The 24,084-nt window shown below is 34.9% G+C and overlaps 1 protein-coding gene across 6 annotated transcripts in view; it reads right to left on the bottom strand.

Moving 5' to 3' along the window:
- Positions 1 to 863: 863 nt before the first annotated feature.
- LOC124370315 (glutamine synthetase-like) overlaps positions 864 to 24,084 on the bottom strand; it is a 64,092-nt gene continuing 40,871 nt past the window's right edge. For 3 of the 6 annotated variants that reach the window (XM_046828613.1, XM_046828618.1, XM_046828629.1), the window contains exons 2-8: positions 12,363 to 12,548; positions 6,447 to 6,608; positions 6,210 to 6,355; positions 4,571 to 4,699; positions 3,860 to 4,059; positions 3,196 to 3,335; positions 864 to 1,263 (exon numbers count right to left, since the gene is read on the bottom strand). In XM_046828613.1, the coding sequence (XP_046684569.1) occupies positions 1,115 to 1,263; positions 3,196 to 3,335; positions 3,860 to 4,059; positions 4,571 to 4,699; positions 6,210 to 6,355; positions 6,447 to 6,608; positions 12,363 to 12,540 (1,104 nt within the window). In that variant the 5' untranslated portion in view covers positions 12,541 to 12,548 and the 3' untranslated portion in view covers positions 864 to 1,114. Of the gene's footprint in view, positions 1,264 to 3,195; positions 3,336 to 3,859; positions 4,060 to 4,570; positions 4,700 to 6,209; positions 6,356 to 6,446; positions 6,609 to 12,362; positions 12,549 to 13,551; positions 13,667 to 22,311; positions 22,458 to 24,084 lie in introns of those variants that run through there. The other 3 variants (XM_046828623.1, XM_046828635.1, XM_046828606.1) reach the window with 3 other exon arrangements.

Below are 24,084 nucleotides of genomic sequence, written 5' to 3' on the forward strand. Positions count from 1 at the left end.
AATTATCATACATATATGAAAATTACTAACATAAATGTACTATTCTTATTGTTTTCTTCCTTTTGATTTAACAATTGTTGAATTCTGTTGAAAGTTAAATTATTAAACTAATTGTTTAACACATATGTTTAAAAATATTAGTTTACATGTTTCATTACAAACAGTTTAAATTAAACATATTTACATTAATTTTATAGTGAATAATATATAATATAATAATAATTAATGATGAAATGTGCCACACTTTAGTATGGAAATGTAGTTGCTTTTTTAGTTTTGTACACCATAAAATGTGATTTGTAAAGTGGGATTTTGTGGAACAAGCCAACAGCTTCTGCTTTGTTAATAAGCTGATACAAAACATTGCACCTGTTCTAGCAGTGAATTGTGTAACTAACAACCAAAGACGTTACAGAGTAAGCAGAACCCATAAAGATAGGAATTATTCAGTCAAGACTGTAGTATAATTCAGTCAAAAACATCAAATCATGTAAAACAGATCCCATCTGTGCACAAATTGTAAACAAAACTGTCCTTTTAATATTATTAAGTGAGCAATGTCCAGGATTGGACATGGGATTATTACGCCTTATAGAACACCATCTGACTGATTTCAAACTAAACAAGACAGACTTAATCCTGGATGTTCAATTTGAAAACAGGAAATAAACTTATAATTGATGGAATGGCATGTCTACAATGATACACATTTTAATAATGTGTGGTTTGGTACAGTACAATATTGTGATTGTGAATTGTATTGCAATTTCTTCTCCAAGATCACATAACAGAAAAGATTCAGTGAGTATTTTAAAAGTTAAAAAAACGGAGGAAGTGTGAAAAAGGAATAGAGAAATACAGTCTTTATAACAAATGTTTTAATTAATATATTAATGATTTGTCATTTGTACATTATTAAACATCCTCGGGACATAAACCGACCCCAAATAATCTTAAAGACATGTATATAAAAATAACCATGTATGTTTTATAAAATTATTTCGATGATCTCTTAATAATCATTAAAAATACATAATACGATAATAACAATTAGTTTAAACATGGATAAAGCACTTATTACGCTTATAATTACAATTGGAATAATTTTACTAGTCTATTCGCTGAGACAACAGGTACGGACGATAGCCTCGGTGACTTGATACGGATCACAGTTGGACGCTGGTCGTCGGTCCTCCAGGTAACCTTTCTTCTCTTCAGCACAACCTCGAGGAATACGGATGCTGGCGCCTCGGTTTGCAACTCCTGAAATCAGGGAAATATGATTAGATTCCTTCAAGAATTATTATCAAATGGACATTTGAAAAAGGTAAATAAATTAGGTTTTCAAAACATGTTGGTGATGACAAAGTACCGGAGCCTAGCAGTTCGACAATAGGATCACGTTGGAACTTTATCACAAATTATATCCATTTATACCTTTGCATCATTGAGGTAATTCGTAGTGATTGGAAGAAAATCTACAATTTTCCATGATTTGATATGATAAGGCTAGAAAGTATCCCAGTCGCAGGAACCCTGAGAATTTATTGAGACAATCTCGAAATCTAGACATAACTCAGAGGTTTATCAAGGTTTATTAAAGCTAGGAGCTAGAAGTCCTATTACAGTAGGTTTTAGAAATGGCATGTAAAAGTGTTCACAGCATTCTTGGACTCCCTGGAAGCGATATATGTCCCAGTGATATGCATCTAAAACAGATGGTGTTAAATGGGCAATGTACGAGTACAGTCAACAGATTGGAGAGTAATTTGATGTCTTCTGAGTCTAAGAATAGCTTCACTGTTTTAATAGTTGCAGCATAAGTGGTTAGCTTGATTTAAAAACTTAAAAAAATCCAGGTAGAGTTTACTTGAGTGGGAAATTACTTACCTGAGCATAAATACTATTGATGTTCAAATACTTAAAATATACTTTATTACAAATATACCTAATCTTATAGATGTTTTTAAGATAAAGTTAATATAATAAGCACAGTTCATAATAAGGTTAAAAGGATTGTGAAAAAAGTTATGAATGGAATTCAGTCGATCTGGAATCAACTTTTCTCTGAATAAACAATATCAATATTCCAAAGTAATCTCGGCCCATTTTAATTGTAGTCTTGATTCTCAATTTGAGTAAAATTTTTCATCTTATGTTAAAATATATATTTGTGACAACTTGTACGTGGTAAAATTTGCATATATGTAAAAGAGTTCTAGATCGGAAAGCGTATGATTGGTAATTTGACAGCTCTCCACCTACTTTTATACAGTTAATGTTACTCAGAAGCAGTCATAAATAGTTTTTAAATTATAGAATGTTTTATATTGGTAGATAATTGAAATCGGAATAGAGAGTGTAATGTTGAATTTGTCTGTGAAAAATGATTGCAGGGATGATTAGTTTGGTAAAAATTTGTTATGCCAAGATAAAAGTTTGTAAGGGATATGAAAATTGAATTTTTATAAAGAAGTTTTTGTGTATTATATTGTGAAATTAATAAAACTACAGAAGTCGTTATTTTAGGCTGGAAATAAAAACAGTTTATTTTTACCATCACTGATGTAAACCCAAGTAAGCTGCAATGAAATCGCTATTATCCCCAAATAACATGGTAACCACTTAACACTGTATTGCCTGCTAGTGGTAATTATGAACATATTGTGGGAGAATCCACATATTACCTTGATTGATTGATTGAATCCTAATCTGTTGTGCCTAGTGAAGTAAGCACTAATCTATGGGGGCTGTTACTTTTTTTGAGCTTCAAGATTCTTAAAAATAAAATGTTCTTAACCTCATTTCCTATACCAGAATTTAGACTGGGCCTGGGCTATGCTCCTGGAATCTACCTTTTGAGGATGGATTGAGAATGGTCTGTGGCTAGGCTATGTGGCTGTATTAAAGATAGACAAATGACTCGGCTGTAAAAAATAAGTCAATCTTTTACACAAAGAGATATAAAGAGGTGTTCCCTTCTGAAATTTCAATACAAATATTACAGAAGAGTATTTCATACTTCAAACTAAAATTTTAAATATTTCCCCTTGGCCATTATACCAGTAACTTATATGTTATTTCAGTTTTACATAAACTTAAAACTAAGACTTAGATTTATCATAAGATGATTGTCTTTTAATAAAATTTAGCTCTTAAAGGAGATGTTTCAGTATTTAAGACATCTTTATGTACCTGCGGAAAAGTCGTGAATGGAAGAGGTTTCATGGTGACCAGTGAGACGACGTTCGTTGTCCTTCCCTCCATGTGGGTCGTAGGCCTGGATGTGGCGCAGATGTTGCTTTGACAGCTTGTCAATTGCCTTCTCAATCTCACTAAAACAGAAAATAGAGTAGTGACCATCTGTTTAAACATTGATAAAACTTGAAAACTTTGAGCTACTGGAAATAAAGTTAGTAACAACACTTTTCCAATATTATTTTATTTTTGCAACAAGGTCTTTTGAAACCGAAGGATTTATCATTAGACAACCTCACATTGATAAGAGATATAAAATCTATGAGGGTTTTCTTTCAAAGGCTTTGATTTAAACATATTTGTCAAATATATGTATTCGAACTCAGTGAGAAAGTGTTATCTGAGTGTAATTGTTCATTGTCTTTACTGTCAGTTCTCACAATAGGTTGTAAAAATTCCAAACATTACAATGTCTTATGCTTCAAGGCAATATTTATTTATATGATTATCTGTCGCCCTAGACTTGAAAAGTAAACATTCAAGACCTAGACATTCGAATTTTAGGTTTTAGGTAGAACTTTATCAGTTTTGGATCTTCTCAATAATACTGATTCCAATAAACAACAGAGTGAAAGTCAGCCTTGCAATTCTGTTTACTTACATGATGCCATTCTCCTCTCTCATTGGAGCTGTGCTGAAGTTACAATGTGCACCTGCACCATTCCAGTCGCCGGCCATAGGTTTGGGGTCCAGCGTTACAACAATGCCAAATTCCTCAGAGACACGATGAAGCAGGTAGCGGGCCAACCACAACTCGTCTCCCATGGCTATCCCTTCACACGGCCCCACTTGGAATTCCCACTAGAATAAACAAATCTCAATTCTATTTCCATTTTACAATTTAATTAATATTGTTATACCTAATTAATCAAAGTGATATGACTATTTGCACTGTGTATAATGAAAATATATAACATTATAAGGAAAGTATGACTGTGTTATGTTATAAAAAGAAGTTTTTAGACGTGTTATTTATTTTCTTCATGGAGTTAATGTAATTGATTACTAGCAAAAGCAAACAAGGAAACAAATTAAAGCACAGTGTTATGACTCATAAAAGTTGCAAAAATGTATTTATATCAAATAACAATAAGAAAAAGAGAATAACTAGAAATCTAGTCATCATGTAAAGATCCTGCTAATAGGTTTTCCTTCAGTTGAGAGATACTCTTTCTATTTACCTAAAAATTTTCCTATCCGTAATGGCTCTATTAATTATCACTTTTCTCAATTAGTAATTAATGTTAAATAAATAGTAGGTAAGTATTTTTGTTTTAGTAATTAGTAGTAGGAGATGTGGAATAAGTAATACCTGTGAAGGCATGACTTCAGCATTTACTCCACTGATGGTGATACCAGCATACAAACAGCAACGATAGTGAGACTCAACGATGTCCCTTGCATACACTTTGTTGGCTCCAACTCCACAGTAGTACGGACCCTGTACATGTTAATTTTGAGTTATCTGGGAGCTCAACCAACTCTAACCATCACCCTCTACAGTAAACTAGAACTATCGATCAAGTTACCTCTTTATCCTAATATACTCGTATCAACATTTGCGATTAGTGATGTGTTGTTTCTGGTCATCAATTGGGTTGCCCAGGTATAAGTGATATCTGTTTTTTCTGTGTCATGTGTAGGTTTATCTTAGGATGGCTACTTTCAGCAATTGCATGTTCAAGCCAACAGTTTGTTACAGACACACTACAACACTTTATATTTAATATTCCTAATTTTCTTTTCTTTGGAGATTACAAGATTGTGAAATTCCTTGATACAAACTAAGCATCAGATGCTTATTGAGCAAGCCACCAAAAATGGGAGTTAAGAAATGAAATATTTGGTAATGGTGGGACCTATGTGACCTGGTGTCAATTTCCTTATTAAAATGACATCTGGTCAAGCATGAAAAATGCTGGTAATTTTTAATGTCAGAAGAATTTGGCAGTAACAATCTTCCGGTTTCTTAGTCAGAAGATTACAATCTTCTCCAGTCTGGTCTACCATCCAGTTTGACTTCCTCTTACAGACATCTTGCCCTCACAAGACATACTTGACTTTCAATCTCAGGGTTATGAGCCACTCCTCAAGCCCAACTCCTACACTTTGAAAATATTTAAAACTTGTCCATGAGCTACAAGTACCACATAACATGTTACAGAAAACACTGCTTTCAAGCCAGGGCCATTGAAAGAAAGGTGGGGTGGGGACTTGACCAGGGCCAGCTGCCTATGTTTGCCCCTAGGAGCCACCAACCAAAAGGAAAGGCTCTGTTTCTAGCCAAAGAATCATCAGACAGATATTCTTACTGCTTGCACATTAGTAAACTTACATATATTATAGTAATATGGTCATACGAATATAAAGTTTAGCTCCAGTTCACCTTCCTCTTAGTGCAGTGTCTGAAATCTAACGCTTAATCTCTGACGTTAATTCAACACTGCCCACTATAGCTAAGTTATGTGTAGAATACTGTGATAGTCTTATGTGTAGCACAATTTTCATAATTATTTTATGACTAATCCACTCATATAAGTAATGTCTAACATGTATAATCATTTGAAATCAACACAACATGGGCATTTCAATAAAACTGTTTCTTACATGGACATCATGAGTGGGGAGAGAGAAAAAAAAGGATATTATCTCCTATTCATTATATAACAAAATATGTTAGAAACTCCATTATCTACAAAAAGTAAAGCATTTAATGAACCAAGGCTAATGGGCTTAATTTCCCCATAATGGCTTTTACCGTAAAGTGAAAATGTCTGCCTTCTCATCAAAAACTTTTCTGATGACAACAGTGGTTGTGACAGTTGGAACGCTAAATGTGTTTTAATAAAATTTGAGAAGTCATTTATTATAATGTCAGTTTTGAAATAAATTTTGTTATTCTGTAAGGTTGCAATATACCCTAGTTAGTATTTTGAAAAACATATCCTCACCTGAGGACCAGGAAAGCCATTCTTTGGCCATCCAAAGGGTCTCCCTTCCATGTCCAATAGAGTATACTCCTGCTCAATACCGAACCATGGCTTCACGTCAGCTGCCTTCTTCATCACTTCTACACATGTTACTCTATGGTTTGATTCTGTAAACAAATATTTAATCATAGTATTTGTTGTTTACATTACACTGTAAAAACTATATATCAAGTGCAATATTGGTATTGTGGTACGAACCTGTGGGTTTCTTGTTGTACTTATAGGTCTCGCAGAGCACCAGCTTGTTATTGCCTCGACGGAAAGGGTCCCTGTACATCGCCACAGGGTAGAGGTAGGTATCAGAATTGCTACCTTCTGATTGATACGTCGAGCTTCCATCATAGTTCCAGATTGGTAGTTCTGTAATATACATTTGTGTGAGTAGTAATTGTGCTGTACAGTTCATTCTATCTAGTTAATCTTTGTGTTAGAATAGAATAATAATAGATATATCGTAAACTATTTTTCAAAATGTAAGTTCCTAATAATTGCTGAAAGCAGTATTAAAAGCCAAACATTTAAACAGTTAAGAAGTCTTTGGCAATGATAAAAACTTGAATATTATTATATAGATCACTGCTATCGTATTTAAATTTCTATATATATTTCTCAATCAGTATAAGCTATCATGAGTTGTATGCATCTAGGACAGGAGTGTATCTGTGTAATAAAGAATTTATTTCAGAATATGCATCTGGGAGTATCTGAATGTAATAAAGAATTTATTTCAGAATATGTTGGGAGTATGGAATAGTCATCATGAAATTTGAAGATTCACTGTAGACAATCTCCCAAAGTGTAATCATATAATTGCAGATTTGTGGTACTTTTTATAATGTAAAAATTATGTACATTCAGTTTAATAGGATAAACAGACTTTAAAATATCCACACTTAATTCCAAAGGATATTGCCATTTAAGTATTTAAAGCTAATGATATCTTACTTGAGGTTAATTAGTTTCATACAAATTTGTATCTTATTATTATGCATAATATATTTACATTTCTTTGTTGTATAATTTAATTGTGTATAACAACACTGAAATTTGAAACAAAAAGAACACATCAGTAATCAGTGAATTTGTAGATCTTTTTGATACTGCAAATACAAGTGATATTTCATATCCTGACTTAACCACAAGTAGCTTTGCATCAACCTTTTTTCTGTATTATCTATGATTGTATTAGTTCTGATTCCTTCCTTTAAAAATAGTAACATCTGTGGTGCATGCACTGTTTGATATGCAAGTACCTGATACATGGAAATTAACTTTGATAAATCTGATGAGGGCAGTCAGCTGATTCTTTACACTTGTATTTTAAAATTGCATCCCTTAACACTATAATAGTGAAATTTCAGATAATAAATATTTTTAATATGGTAATGCTACTTATAAAACTAAGTTCCTATAGTACTGGATATACTATAAAAAAGTATAGTGCTACAGTAGCCTGTAATTCAAGAACGACCAATTAATTGTGTCTGGAAAACAAAACAGCTGAGCTTCAGCTTTGTGAACTATCCCTCCACACAAAGGCACTTCCTGTTCCCACAAAAAGAACAGAATTTTCATGAAGCCCATAAGTACTATTACAAAGTTGAAGTCGAATCATGCCCCCTTATTAGTGGTATGAACCAACGTGCAAACATGGCGTTCAGTTCTAATTCAGTGTTTCATTAATGCTGCCGTAAGTCATAGTTACAGTTGTAATGACTTTTTGAAACTTTGTACTCATTTATAGCAGAACATTAGCAAGAAGACAAGTTTATAAAGTTTAGTTTGCTTGAATTGAAACGAATTGAATTGAAAAATGTCTTTATTGAAGAGACGGAGTTAGAGCTATTAAGCCCTATCTACCACTCAACCTCATATTCTATACAGTAAATTTACGATAGTTTAATACAATATTGTGGTAAATTATCAACTTATTCTTTAAATAGAAAAATAAAAATGCTTAACCTATACAGAATTAAATTATCTTCAAGTAAATATATATATATATATCTATATATATATATATATATATATATATATATATATATATATATATATATATATATATATATATATATATATATTTGTCATTTAAATGAATACTTAAATACAAAAGAAAAACTTAATACATTTTATGATAAATACAAGATAATTCAAAATGAAGAGCAAGAAGCAAGAAACATTCAATCACTCTAACACACCGATTGACCACATGACCGCAACAAGCAGCACCTTGCAGCAAAACCCGACGCCCACAGACCCCCCCCCCCCCCAGCAGCAAGTCCCTAAACCCTCGCCCCGAACCGAGAACAGTCCTCAATACATCTGATATCATCGTGGAGAGCGTTTCAAAGGCGACGTGCTTCTCATTTTAATTTGAATAACTTATAAACTTTATTACAAAAACTTTTCTTAACTACAAAACGACTTCACGTTTAGCGGAAAAGTTGTTGGGAAAAAATTGTTATGGTTTTTTTGTCCTTAAATAAATTGAATTGTTCGGCTACAATAAGGTCGAAAGTGGGCTGTTGTCAAGTGAGTCGGCCGGCCGCGCGGGCCGCTGCAACGCCAGCTATTCGCTATTGTATGTCTTTCAAAATGTTAACAAACTTGCCCATTAAATCTTCTGATGTTAATTTTTGTCTTACTTACAGTTATCGTACAAGTTAAACTCTGCAAATGCTAATTGGATAGCTCTAGTTGTAATGGATTATTTAAATGAAATACCGGCACCAAAACAAACGTTTCGAATGAAACATTGTAGCCTGTTACAGTGGTAAGTTTTGTCCTTACATGATGTTTGGGTAGTTAATGAAAAACAAGAAATCTATATCTTTTATAAATGTTGATGAAACATGTAAGCTTCAAATTAAAACGTTAATAAAATACATAACACTGCATTAGAAAATTTATAAATTATCAATTGTTTGCATATAATATTAACAACACAGCAAATATAATACGTATTGTTGATTTTCAAGTGAACTACTATTGTCGGAAAGCACATAATAATTTACAGGGGTGAAATGGTAGGGCGCAAAGCGCAGTAGTGCCTGACTCGTGCGTATCCTCCCCACTTCTCGTAGGTAACACCACTCTCTCCGGCTTCACTTTCTTTGGTCTGTGAGTCCATTGCCACTGCATGAGATTATTGATAATATTTTGACTTAACGTTGTATGATAATATATTTAACTTATGTTTGTATATTTTAATAAAATAAACAATGAATTCACCCTAGAAAATGTACAGATTCTTTTGTCAAGTTACTGTTTTTATTCATTCTCCAATTGATGGGCTTATCACTAAAACTAAACAAAGTAAGAAGATTGAAAAAAATCAAAATAAACAAAGTGGTGTTGTAATTGAATGTTTAGAATCAATTTTATTTATAGCCAATTGAACATCAATTTAATTGAACTCAATTGGAGTCAAGCGCTAATTGCTTGTCAGTGTTAATGTATGAGACATATAAATGTTATCACCCACTATCAAGGTTACAGAGTTCACTCTGTCAGCTGAGCCGGTGACCTTGAACTCTCTGATAACAGGTTATTGTAAAATTCAATGACATTACAGACTAAAATTACATCATAAACGTTACAATGCATTCCTTGGATTACCGAGATGGTTTTAACACACATTTTTAGTAATTATTTATTCGGTTTAAACTGTTTTAAAGCCCCTAGATTGCTACTGGCTTTATAATATCTTATCCAACTATAAGCTTGAAAGGAATCCTGTGAAGCCCTTATCTAACTTGTACTTGTTTATTATTTAACTCCCATTTAATAAGTGTGCAGATTTCTAGTCTTTTTTAACCTGTATAACGCAATAGAAACCCTTAGTGGAACTATATAGTTGGATGAATTGTAAAAAAAAATTTAAATCGTATAGGAATACTTTTTTAAGTCAACAGTTCTAATCCCCTGAAAAGTTTGGGTATCTCGTTATCATAAGTTATAACATTGCTGTCAAATTTTGATGTAATATTACAATGACATTACCTGTCAGTTTCACAGCTGGTCGAATTCCATTTTACAGTAACTTGGAAGTAAATTTCATTCATGCACAAAATGGTGGTTAAAATAATTGATATTTTTATGGTAATTTTTAAATAAAATGTTTTGTTGAACTAGAGAATATAACAAAATATACGTATATGAAGTCCTCATGCCGCCTGCGTGACCCCGCTACTGACTGGGTTCGCCTTGTTGAACAAAGGGAGTGTCAGTGTTGGTGATAAATTAGGTTAGGAACTAATGATGGTCCACTAGTAATAATTATTTGTGACATGATAGTTTGACCTTGTACCAGGTTACATAGTAGACTACTCTTCGATTACTGAGGGATTAGCGTGTCAGCTTATCACTATAGGGGCTCTGGTTCGAATCCTGTTTGAGTGTAGCATTTTCACCCAAAAACATGATCATATCTAAGCAAGCCTGAAGTGATGTGGTCAACTGTTTTGGACTAAAGACTTTCCACAATAAACGTAGTTATTTATATCCTTCATTTCTAGATGTCAGCTGATGTAGTCAAGGTCAAATGTAGAGCGTTGGAGGATCACACACAAAAGACAATTCCTATTGAATAAATGCTTTATAGTCGGAAATTATGTGGACTTGAATAAAACCCAAATGCTCATTAAAAATACTATGAACGTAAAACATAATACCTGAAAAATAAATGTGTTATGTATATTGACGAGGGAAACTTTCTCCGAATTATATCAATACTTTTAAAGTTAATTCACAGTGCTCTGTGGTTAATTGCTTGGAAACTTGCTTTTGTTGAGGGGGAACTGAGTGCTTTCAGGATAATTCACCAGATAAGACCTAGAAGTTGGTCAAGGCCAACCACTTAATGAATACTTACCTTGTTCGCAAATAACATTTGTTGAATTATTTACTATCTACATTTTCATTTTTTCATTTAAATCTGTTAAAACTAGATTTTTTCTTTTTCTGGTAAAATTTGGTAGAATATTTGAAGTGTTAGAGTAATTAAGTTTTATTTCAACACAGTTTAGATTTAGGTAACTAAATCTATATATATAAAAATGAAACTGTTCGTGTGTAACAGCATCACTCACAAACGGCTGGACGGATTCGCCTAATTTTTTTTTTAATTTGTTCGTCTTGATCTGTAGAAGGTTATAGGATACTTTTTATCCCTTTCCCGATTCAGGATTCCGCCCCACTGGTTACAGAAATACCCGTAAGAAATGCATTGCAGCAAACATATGTTATTAAGTGAAAGAGTCTTTTCAAATTTTTAATCAGCTGTTCTTTGTAAACATATAATATAATGCGACAAAAAATTGTTGTTATTTTTGACAGTAACTAAGTAAACATAAATATTTTTGACGTTTCTATGTAAACAAACATTTTTTGACATTTACAACGTGTCACAAATGTCAAATTTTTGATAAACGTGATTTGATATCTTTTTTACAATTTCCAAGAACAGTGTTATTTTCCATCAGTAAAAGGTTTAAAAAAATAGGCAAGTACCCTAAAAAAACTTTTATAATAGATTTTATGATATGCTACGATGTATTAGTAGAGCAATAAATTAATTGGAAAAACGTATAATAAAATTAGTATTTCTTTTCGATGCTTGATTGATGTAGCCCTCTCTACTGCCACGCGAGCGGAGCCGCGGGTTTAGGCTAGTCCACAATAAATTGCAACTCTAAAATATAAATTAATTTACTGACTCGACTTTCCCTCTTATAGGTTCACAAAATGTTATGTTTCCATCTTTACTAAACATTAATATTAGATCCGCATGAACAAGTGTTTGGGCTTATATTATTTTACCACACGTACCAAATAATAGAACATACAAAAATGTGAAATACGAGTAAATACAACTTCCACGCAGGAGTTCTATTTATTTTTGTGAAGCTACGAAAACAATGTAACTTAATTCTTGAAGCTTCGTAATTCGTTATCGTTTACTCTACGCCTCCCAACACATGCCTAAGGCGAAATGTAAATACTAATAAATTCTAGCCACAAACCATCTCAATTGAAATAGTACTAAATTCATAAAAAAAACACACAGTAAAACAAAAACGCAATCACTCAAGTGATGGAAGTACGACGACTTACCTGTAACACTTTTTGGCACGAAGTCGAGGGTTTTGGTTTTGGCTCGGATGTTCTCGCCTGTTCCATCTATCCAGATGTACTCGGCTTGGACCTTGTTCTCCGGCTGCGGCAGGGTGAGGAACCTGTCGAGCACCGCCTTGTTCATTTTGGCGTTGGGCGACTCTGCTAACAGCGACATGACGGAACCTGCACAATAGAAACACGGATTAGAAGCGAGTTATACACGGACAAAAATGTCTAGAGAAGATTTATTTGGAAGTCATTAGTCAAATAATTGGAGTTATACCAATTTAATATGAATATGCTCAGAAAGGTACGTCACAAAATCGGAGAAGAAAATAATGAATAAACTCTCTTTAATATCGTATACTATAGTTAGAAGAGTATTGATATATAAAATGTTGTGGCAGAAGGAGTAGGGAGACTTAATAACCTCACTATAATATGAACAGAATGAGGACCTCTGTATTGAACTAAAAGCTTAGTTTTAATTATAATGGCTCTTGTAAAAGCATGAAAATATATTTTATTTCGACATTACTACTTACTGAAAGGTTCATAGTTAAAGCTTGTAGTTATAAAGAAAGTTTTGGACATTTAGATGCAAATTATACAACATGAAAAATCTCACATTGCAGTTATGACGACAGTGTATGAGTTGGTGATGAATCATTTGGTATACGTGTGGTGTAGTTATTGAGAAACAGAAAACAAAATATTTAGAAAAAGGTTTTTAAATAAATTTTCAATAATGTGTTAACATAACGAAATAAAAATAATCAAATAAAACTTATATTAAATAGAAAATAGCATTTAAAACTTGACCAGATTAGTATGTCAGAGAACGGAGTATTTTTACAATTTTATGAATCTAGTTAAGTAATAGTTATTGAGAGTAATGATACAATGTATTATAAACACTATATATTATTGATATTTTTATAATTTCTTAAGAATCTCTTCTCCTTCGAAAACAACACAGGATATAAATACATAAAAATGTTAAAATGCCAAAACTATGTAAGATTATAGACAACAGTATGTCAATCTTTGGCCCATGTTAGCCTAATGAAAATAATTACACATAAATAAAAATAATTTTGTCAATAGTGTTTAGCGGCTCGCGAATAAACAAAATTTAATATAATCACGACTTTAACAGAACTTATAAGATCATTAATTGAGTTACCTTATGACAATAAAAGACACACATAACGAAACAGACGTAGAGATGAACCTTACACGAAATGTGGGACATGAATGGAGGGTCCTTCTCCTGTATAGGCCAAGGTTCGACTGAACTCTCGGGTTTGGAAGATTGTCAACTCCTATGTTGTAAGTGATCCCGACGTCATTGGTTCCCTGACTGTAAACCCCCTTCTCCGACTCTGCCTGAATATTTATATACCTACGTAAACTAGTCAAGATTCAAGCCGCGCTCTTTAATAGATGACTTTTCTTGAATTGCGTCACACCGCGGCTGTCAGATCCAAGATCCATGTTAAATGTGCCACTTCTTGTATACAGTAGCCAGGGTGTTCCGTCTGGTCTCTTTGCGATCACAGGTAAATGGCAGTCGGTGGTCAAAACGCTATATACAAAGTGAGCTCTTTGTACGATATTTATTGTTATTGTTGTAGTTGAACTGGAACTGGAGTAATTAGGAATGGGAGCCCAACTGACGTGTATGCGAAAATGTTTGAGCTTGTGACATTTAGGTTGCGCGCATTATAAGGTTTATGATTTTAATAATCTGTAAGCTATTATTCATTTCAATGAATGGTAGACTCCTGAATTATTAAGTAAACAAAATATTGGTCTATTTGCCAGCTGTCTTCGATATTACTGGTTTCAATCCATTGCTATAGTAAATCATAAATAAATGTAAAAGTTTACTTCTTTGTTTCATTTCGTGTTTGTAACACATCTTCTCCTATTTGTGTGATTTATATGCCAAACATTAAATTGTGACAAAGATAATATTTTTTGAGATTCCTGAATTACTCTTATTTAGAAAAATCTGATGATGTGGGTCGCTTTAGTAACAACCGAGACCGATACGTCCACAAGTGACAGGACTAAAGACTGTTGTTTATTTTGGTCTGATTAATTTGTTTCGTGTCTTGTGTTGGGAAATGTCTATCTGTTTTTCACTTACACTATTGCTGTTCTGCGGCTGACGACTCAGAGTGTATATATTGTTTCTAGGTTGTGAGCTACAATAATCAATATCAATCTGGAGTAGCCGAGGCGACTCTGGGAGAAAACTAATAAATTCATTAACGCGTAGACATGCAGTGTGCTTGAAACCCCCCAGAACGGTAATTTTTTAACAATTTCTTGTAAAGCAATGAGACTTGATATATTAATATTACCCATAAAAATCTAATGTATTATGTGATTGCAGGATTTTATCTCATCAGGGGGACAGCCCACAAGGAATCAGAAGAAAATCTTATATTAGAGCATAATTCTAAAAATGTACATCAAGTTAAAGGCCTGTTCCAGTAGAACACAATGCCGCAAACGGGACAGCAAAGTTTACCCTATCCAAAATTAAGTTTCTTAACATATTCGGAGATATTTGCCGACTTTATTCATTGATGTGAATACCAAATCTTATTGCTTTACAAGAAATGGTTAAAAAAATTATAAAACCGTCTCGGGACTTTTGAAGTACACTGTATAGAAACGAATAGTGATTGTGAGTTACAGCTTTAAAGATGAGGGTTTTACTAACAATCAAAGAACCGAAACGATTATTTTAAATTACCTAGTTTTGGCACCAAAATAAATTACAAAATTAAATTATAGTTGTTATGTTGCAATTATAAATGCGTCGAATATTACGAATATTAGTGGATAAAATCTATTCGAACTGGTGAAATTAAACACATCTTTCAACTAAAAAACTTTCACTTCGTAGTGGTCGGCCGTGGAAGATTCCTCTAATCACAGGAGAGCACTATCAGATTCAAAGACATGTCAAACAAGTTCGGCCATGCAAGTGTTGCCGGAGGAACATCACCAGGAAAACCCGTGTTCAGAAAACAGGTCCGTTGCATCTGAGCTGATAAAAGTGAACCGGTTTGTAATGGAGAGTTTGTCTCGTCAGCTGTTTCTACTAGAGCGTACCAAATGTGCAGGTCTTGTGGCATGAATGGCGGATGTTATGACTTTGTACGATTTTGTCTCTAACTGTATTTTCTCGACGATATAACTGAACTTATCACAACACTAGCATTGATACTGTCTCACAATTCTTGCCGAAAATTACCGCATCAGCTAAGATAGATAAACAACATCTCGATTTGCTACATTGTCGACCTCATCTTCCAACTAAGGCACCACCAGAATTCGAGTATTCGAAACGCTTTAAGTTGAATATGACTTTTACTTTTAATTTGTAATTACTATATTGTTAGTTTCATGATAAAACACGTCTAAATATAACTATGAGTGCAGGAGACGTACCGAAAGCCGAGTCTAATTATGTATAAAGTTAGAATTTGTTAGTAGCCATTCCATTTCGATATACAGACTAGTTGCATTCGTTTATTTACCAAGAGTTATGGAACTAAAGCTCATTTTGCTCTCCAAACAAAACTAGTAGTTCTGTTCTAAATCAACATCAGTTGTATCAATACTTGTTTGCAAGCAAACGTCTGAACGATGTTTCATTCCTTTGAATAGTTTTTAGTTCAGATTTCCTAGTAATTCTAATACACTGCCAATATCAAGTTTTTGAAATAAACGTGTAATATTTTGAAGAATGGTCAGCTGAATCATTTCTAAGCTTGGTCTGCACCCACCAGTTCTAGTTTGAGATCACTTCAACTAAGACCCTTACGGTATTACCGAAATTCATTGCGGTATTTTAAATCGGATATTAAGTTTCTTTTTCTCTGAAGCGCCTCAGACTTAAACCACAAGGAAAGGAGATGCTGGGCGTCGTAGAAAGATGTAGTCTGAGACTAAGGCGTGTGTTTGAATTATTTTTGTGTGACATTTATTGATAGTATAAAAAAATAGTCAACTTTATGGGTCAACGAAATGAGTTTAGTGATACACTGTTTTAAACAACAGATCTAGAAACTCAGCGGGCCGGAGGAACATAATTTAATATATTTTTAGATGTTGTTTTAGATACGAAGTATCGACTCCCGACCTCTTCATAACATGGAGAAATTTTAAAGTGATCAGGTCAGCCTTGGAAAAGAGATCGAAACAAACATTAGCAACTGGATTTCAGCAGCGTAAATTAAGCCAAGGATCAGAACCTCGTTAGTTCAGAATTCAACCGGAGAGCTAATTGATATCGGGTTTTAAACTAAACTTACTAAGAAACATAATTTAACTAGTATAAAGGCTACGCTTCAGTTATCCTTATCCAAAGAATTAATTTTAGTCTTATTAACTATTCATCCCCAGTTGGTGTTGATACGTGTATTAAAAATACTGTATGCATTGATCTATGATGATTTGCTTCATTATCGACCTATACAACACGAACCGTAATTAACATTCTATAATATAACTTTAAAATAGTCGATTTCTTGCACGACAGATAAGGGTACAAAACACGTAAATAAGAATAATAAAAATGTAAATATTTACTAGCCACTGGCGGCTACAGTCCAAAGGCCGTGACCCAGATGGTCGCTGTGACACTCGTACCGGTCATCTCCTCTATCGACGCTCAAAATAGCCGTGACCACGTTCACACTCTCTGTTGCAGCTGGCGTTCTACCTACCACTGTATTATCTGTGCCAGCTGATTTTCTGTTTGTAAACAGATTTCAAAGAAACATTTATTATGCTTAATTTCGAAACGGTGAACGATAAAATTATTTGTTAATAACGACAAGCTCGTGTGCCGACGATTACATGCATCCATCGTCTCTTTTCGGTGGCAGAGGCGCACGTACCGCGAGCTCGTGTGCCGACGATTTCAAGCATCCATCGTCTCTTTTCGGTGGCAGTGGCGCACGTATAGTACCGCGAGCTCGTGTGCCGACGATTACATGCATCCATCGTCTCTTTTCGGTGGCAGTGGCGCACGTACCGCGAGCTCGTGTGCCGACGATTTCATGCATCCATCGTCTCTTTTCGGTGGCAGTGGCGCACGTACTGAGAGCTCGTGTGCCGACGATTTCATGCATCCATCGTCTCTTTTCGGTGGCAGTGGCGCACGTATAGTACCGCGAGCTCGTGTGCCGACGATTACATGCATCCATCGTCTCTTTTCGGTGGCAGTGGCGCACGTATAGTACCGCGAGCTCGTGTGCCGACGATTACATGCATCCATCGTCTCTTTTCGGTGGCAGTGGCGCACGTACCGCGAGCTCGTGTGCCGACGATTTCATGCATCCATCGTCTGTTTTCGGTGGCAGTGGCGCACGTACCGCGAGCTCGTGTGCCGACGATTTCAAGCATCCATCGTCTCTTTTCGGTGGCAGTGGCGCACGTACTGAGAGCTCGTGTGCCGACGATTTCATGCATCCATCGTCTCTTTTCGGTGGCAGTGGCGCACGTATAGTACCGCGAGCTCGTGTGCCGATGATTACATGCATCCATCGTCTCTTTTCGGTGGCAGTGGCGCACGTACCGCGAGCTCGTGTGCCGACGATTTCATGCATCCATCGTCTGTTTTCGGTGGCAGTGGCGCACGTACCGCGAGCTCGTGTGCCGACGATTACATGCATCCATCGTCTCTTTTCGGTGGCAGTGGCGCACGTACTGAGAGCTCGTGTGCCGACGATTACAAGCATCCATCGTCTGTTTTCGGTGGCAGTGGCGCACGTACCGCGAGCTCGTGTGCCGACGATTTCATGCATCCATCGTCTCTTTTCGGTGGCAGTGGCGCACGTATAGTACCGCGAGCTCGTGTGCCGACGATTACATGCATCCATCGTCTCTTTTCGGTGGCAGTGGCGCACGTACCGCGAGCTCGTGTGCCGACGATTTCATGCATCCATCGTCTGTTTTCGGTGGCAGTGGCGCACGTACCGCGAGCTCGTGTGCCGACGATTTCAAGCATCCATCGTCTCTTTTCGGTGGCAGTGGCGCACGTACTGAGAGCTCGTGTGCCGACGATTTCATGCATCCATCGTCTCTTTTCGGTGGCAGTGGCGCACGTATAGTACCGCGAGCTCGTGTGCCGACGATTACATGCATCCATCGTCTCTTTTCGGTGGCAGTGGCGCACGTACCGCGAGCTCGTGTGCCGACGATTTCATGCATCCATCGTCTGTTTTCGGTGGCAGTGGCGCACGTACCGCGAGCTCGTGTGCCGACGATTACATGCATCCATCGTCTCTTTTCGGTGGCAGTGGCGCACGTACTGAGAGCTCGTGTGCCGACGATTACAAGCATCCATCGTCTGTTTTCGGTGGCAGTGGCGCACGTACCGCGAGCTCGTGTGCCGACGATTACAAGCATCCATCGTCTGTTTTCGGTGGCAGTGGCGCACGTACCGCGAGCTCGTGTGCCGACGCGAGGTTTGTCATACAGAACTTAATTTAACGGTGCTAGTATGTTAAACTATTACATTTCGTTTTCCTTAATAGTATCCAAAACCTAAAATATGTTCCATTCTTAATTTAAACTATTAGGTTTAACGTGACATTTGTTTAATATGAAGTGTTTTTTCAACGTTACTACAGTTAAAATAGCTTCTACTATTAGCACTTTTGTACTCGTTTTCTGTTGATTTCACACAAGTAATTGCCACAATCATGAAGATAGCTAAATTAATGTTTATGCTAGAACCCACAAATAAAATAATCTAATTTTATTTCAAGTGACAGGATGAAAAAATAAAAACATTACAAAAGCTAAAAAAACTATACACTAACTTATTAAGACATTCAATTACTTTTGCAATGTACGCTGAGCGTAAGCGAAACCTATCACTCGTGGGCTGGAAAAATTGCATTTTTGCCTGTCTGTCCGCACGATATCTCGAAAATAAAACCGACCTATAAAGTCATGTAAAGAAATTTTGCATGAAGCAGGACTTTTGTACGAGGACACTAAATCGATGATGGTACAAACCACTCCATGAAATTTGGCTGAATGTTAGCAAATATTTGTACATTGGTCTTATGGGGTAGCCATGATGCAACCAATAACAGAATAAATACATTTTTAAGAACTTGGTGTTTAGACACATGTAAGAACACTGATATGAAACCCAACTTAATGAACAAAAATGTGAATGTATCATGTGGCACAATATTTTATATATGGCAAAATATCTACTTTAAATTTTTCACAAAACTTAAAGGCAACCATGGAAATTAGCTTATCGTCGTTGAAGCCTATCACTTATTAGACTATCAAAATTTCGCTTTTGTTGGATTGGAGATATAAAAGTTAATTTTCTGTATGATTGTCTGTCGTTTTATCTGTCAATAGTGAAATGACCTAGAAAGTTTGTATTGAACTTGGCGAAGCCTGTTACGCGACACGTAGTGTGGTGTACTTCTAAATTTCAGAATGTTGTTATTACGTAATAAACTCGATCACCTATTCAGTTGTAGTCTAAGGTGGTGAGGGGTGGGATTGGAGGCCATACCAGCCACAAGTATGAACTATCCTGACAGAAAATAATAGGTTGACAGGCTCTGTTATATAAAGGAATATCCTGAAAGTGTAACAGAGCAGGTATTGAACCTGCGCTACACCTGGACCATATACAAATACTAGGATAAAGTTATGATGAATGGGCCAGTTTAAACTTATGAAAATGAATGGAGGGCGGAGAACTTGAACTAAACAATAAAAAGTAATAAGAACACTTGATCCTACTGACGAAAGTGTTACCTGAATGTCTGTGTCCTTACTGAATAAATTTAGATTATTATAAAACATGCAAAATCATGAAAAGTTCTGAGAATTCCACAGTGGGAAAATATAAGATCTAAGTGGGCAATTTTGTGAGAAACTGGTGTGGCCGGAGGAGAACGTGTCGGCCACTCCTGTGTATAGTTAACGTTGATCAGTAAATTATATAGTGAGGTCTGATGACGTCACAGAAACAACAACCGACTGGCCCTAGCTCCCAGCTTGTCTGACCTGTGTCTTTACTGCAGCAGGTGATTGTCAGGTCGTCTGTCATTGCCACTTAGAGCGATGTTGTTTAGTGTTTATTTACCTTTAAACGCTTTAAAAATAAGGGATTGAACTTTTTAAGTTTTTAAGTCTTTGCTAACCTTTTTGATTTGTTATTGTTTAACAATTAGGAAACAACTATTCGCATACTACAGCTAGAACATAAATTTTGATTTTTTATTGTACCGAGTTGCACAGTGTGATGCATAAAACCCTCTAAGGGACTTGAATAATGTTTGGAGAAAATATTGAATACAAGTCTTTAGTCTAACTTCATGTGATTGTTTACGAAATTTCTTCTCATAAAATGCTTTTTAAAACATAAAAAACTAAATAGATTATTATTTTTTTAACACACTTAGATAGCGCTTTAGAATTTCCGTAAGATTATCGAATAAATTCTACATATGTATATAATACACCACGCGGACAGATTATTGTCCAATGAACTCAATTAATAGTTTCCAATTCACCTAATTCAGTTTTCAAATAATTAATTTTACAACATCAAGCCAGACTAAATACGATCTGAAGTTAATAAACTATTAGTTAAATAATTGTATAATAACTATCTCAAACGAGATCTAGATTAGAATGTTAGTCGTGACCGTTAATTAAGGCATATTTAACTAAGACTGGAAGTCACGTGGTCTCCAAACGGGGTGAGCGGAGGTTAATATGTAGCAGATCACTTAATTGGCTAGGCGGGCAGTAATAAAATGCAGATTCGTTTGATGACCGTCGGTAATTAAAGGTGATTGAAATTCTAGATTGGATTACGGTATTTACTTCATTTTACAACTGTTTGCTGTTTGTTATTGTTATTCGTTCAAAACTCAATGTAAATTTAATTTAATCTAATCTACATGATTAATAATTTGAGTTAAAGTTGATTGGAACGGAAGATGAACTTTGTTCTAAAAAATTGTATTTTATAGAACAATTATTTTTTTTATATTATAAAAAATATTAAAAAAAAGTAAGAACATAAACGATAAGAAACGTGCGTCACGTGGTCAATCAATGACCTAGATGTGATAAACTTGTCCCTATTCATGTAACGATAAGCGAATCAGGTCAAATCATATTGAAAAATACAAACAGAGTAGCGTTAATAATAATAATAATATTGTTTAACAAGCCACTTTACAAAAATACAATTTTGCACGTCGATGAAACTGTCAAGAAACGGGGACAATGATTTCTATAGATTCGAAACTGTACAAATGTTATTTTTAATATTATTGTTATTATTTTAATAAAATTTTAAAATGCAATAGTTCTCAATCTGTTTTATAACAAATTTACGGTACCTTTCAAGTGGTTTAAATTAAGAAATAAAATTGCCCTTATTCCGAGTATTCATTTTTGAGTGTTTATTCTCTGCCTATCACGGACTTTTGAAGGCATTAAAATGCCAAACATTATTTGATTACTAGACAAGAAGTAAATGAAATAAATTACAAATAAAACAGCAATTAACGGAATGTTAACAGCAAAATTATTCTTAACTGTATGCCTACTTATATAAATTTTCATGTTTATTTATTCAGTTAATTGATAATTATTAAGGAATATAACAGTAATAAATACTGAATCATACGCAAGCACCAAGTTTATAATAAAATATGTTCTTGCAGTTTAAAACCAATCCTCGTCCATTTAAATTTTTTTAGTGGTATTTTATACCTTATCGTGACAATAATCCTGTGCACTTACATTAAATGTAAATAGCTAAATTATTAATAGCTGGTATTGTTTTAAGTCAATTCCTCGCAAAGTATATTGAAGACAAACCTGTTGAAACGAGAAATCCCTAGCGTATGCTACTCACCACAAACTTCATAAATAAACGTTCAACAGTAACAACAGCCCAAAATTCTACGTATTTCATGATAAAAGTACGAGAGATACAAAATATTCCTAACTATACTTCTACGAAAAGACAGTGATCAGAAACGTAAAAGGCTAAAATCACATCTAATCCTGTCTAGCATTCTGTCACGTGACCTCTGACTGACCTTGGACAGCAGCTGCTGTCTCGCGTGTTCGTACATCCTCATCAGCGTGCTGTAGAGAAATGACCTTGAGCTTGACCCCAAAAGACAATGTTAATCTTGTAATAGTTGTACGCCCTTGATTAAGTCTTTGTATAACAGGAGATGTTACTAACACTCGAGAGGCTGGCAAAATATGATATCTATCTTTCTGTCTGTCCGCACTATAATATATCTAGAACGATCTGACTTACTGACGACTTGAAATATTGCATGAAGCTTCATCTCTATGTAGGCAACATTGTTTGATGATGGTATATGTCACTCCATGGGATTTACTGATCATTAGCGAACATGTTTATATTGGTTTTATGAGTAACGATGATAGTTCCACATTGAATTTCACATTGTTTCAAGAATTCACTATGTGTGCTAGTTATGTTCTATAAGGCTAATCGTCTACCGAACTTTATTTACATAAAGTAAGAGTGAATCGAATACTAACACTACGGTCTACGGTATACTCCTGATTAATCTAAACCCTAGATCGATACTTAGCCTTCGGTTTTATCAGAGAATGAAAACCACTGAATCGAAAATGGTCAGATGTGTATAACATGAAGATGTTCATTTTTTTTAGAGTCAAGAGGATGTTCTCTATTTGTGGCTTTAAACAGATTTTGGAGATGTCAAGTATAAGCCAAAACCAAGTTTGTCCTTGAGTTGATAAGAGATAACAGTGTTAATGTGACATCTGTTCTTAATTATTTTAGTAAACGCTGATAATTTAATTACTTTGTTTGTTAGAGATTTACAGGACTAGGAGGAATTAAAACTATTCTTTCTTGAATTCTATTATGATATACAGGTCACATTAACAACTACAAATCGTGATGAATAATGATGACTCGCTATTCACTGTTACTTGAAATTCGAAATTATACTAGAAATGTATTGCTTCAGAATGACCTTTATTAGGTTCTGATTCACTCTTGTTTAGTTCATTTAACTACCTTTTACATTTTACACACTGTATATTGGATACGAACAGACAAATCTTAAAGTGGATATTCTTGCTAGTGGCTTATTCACGGGTGCCCGAAACCCCTGCCCCTACTCCCGTAGACAATTTATACAATCGTCTGTCAAGGGTACATTTTCCCAACAATTGGAATATTTAAATCACAATTTGGATTTGCACGGGTTGTATCCACCCAACCATTTCCCAACCACGCTATTATGTCACGGCAACCATGACAGACGCAGTCGTGACTTTTAATGGATCGTCATATTATACTCGTAAATTAATTTTACTGTTCTGTCACAAACAGTTTTATTGCCACCATGACCGCTTCAGCTAGCTTACCAAATGGAGGCTGACTATTAAAACTTACTACTTTGCTACTAACTATCCTAAATGTCTAAGGGAACTCATACATTTAATTGAGCCGTTTAAAGGGATATATTCTTCAGGATTAGTAAAGAGACATTCTTATTTTCTTTCTTACCATCACAGATCTTTCTGAGGGATAAAGAAGAAAACAGACTTGTGTAATATTGATATTTTTATTACTACCCATGATTATAGTTTTATTAGCACCTTCGTTATG

The sequence above is a fragment of the Homalodisca vitripennis genome, chromosome 1 (assembly GCF_021130785.1).
Source record: "Homalodisca vitripennis isolate AUS2020 chromosome 1, UT_GWSS_2.1, whole genome shotgun sequence".
Classification (NCBI taxonomy): Eukaryota; Metazoa; Arthropoda; class Insecta; order Hemiptera; family Cicadellidae; genus Homalodisca; species Homalodisca vitripennis.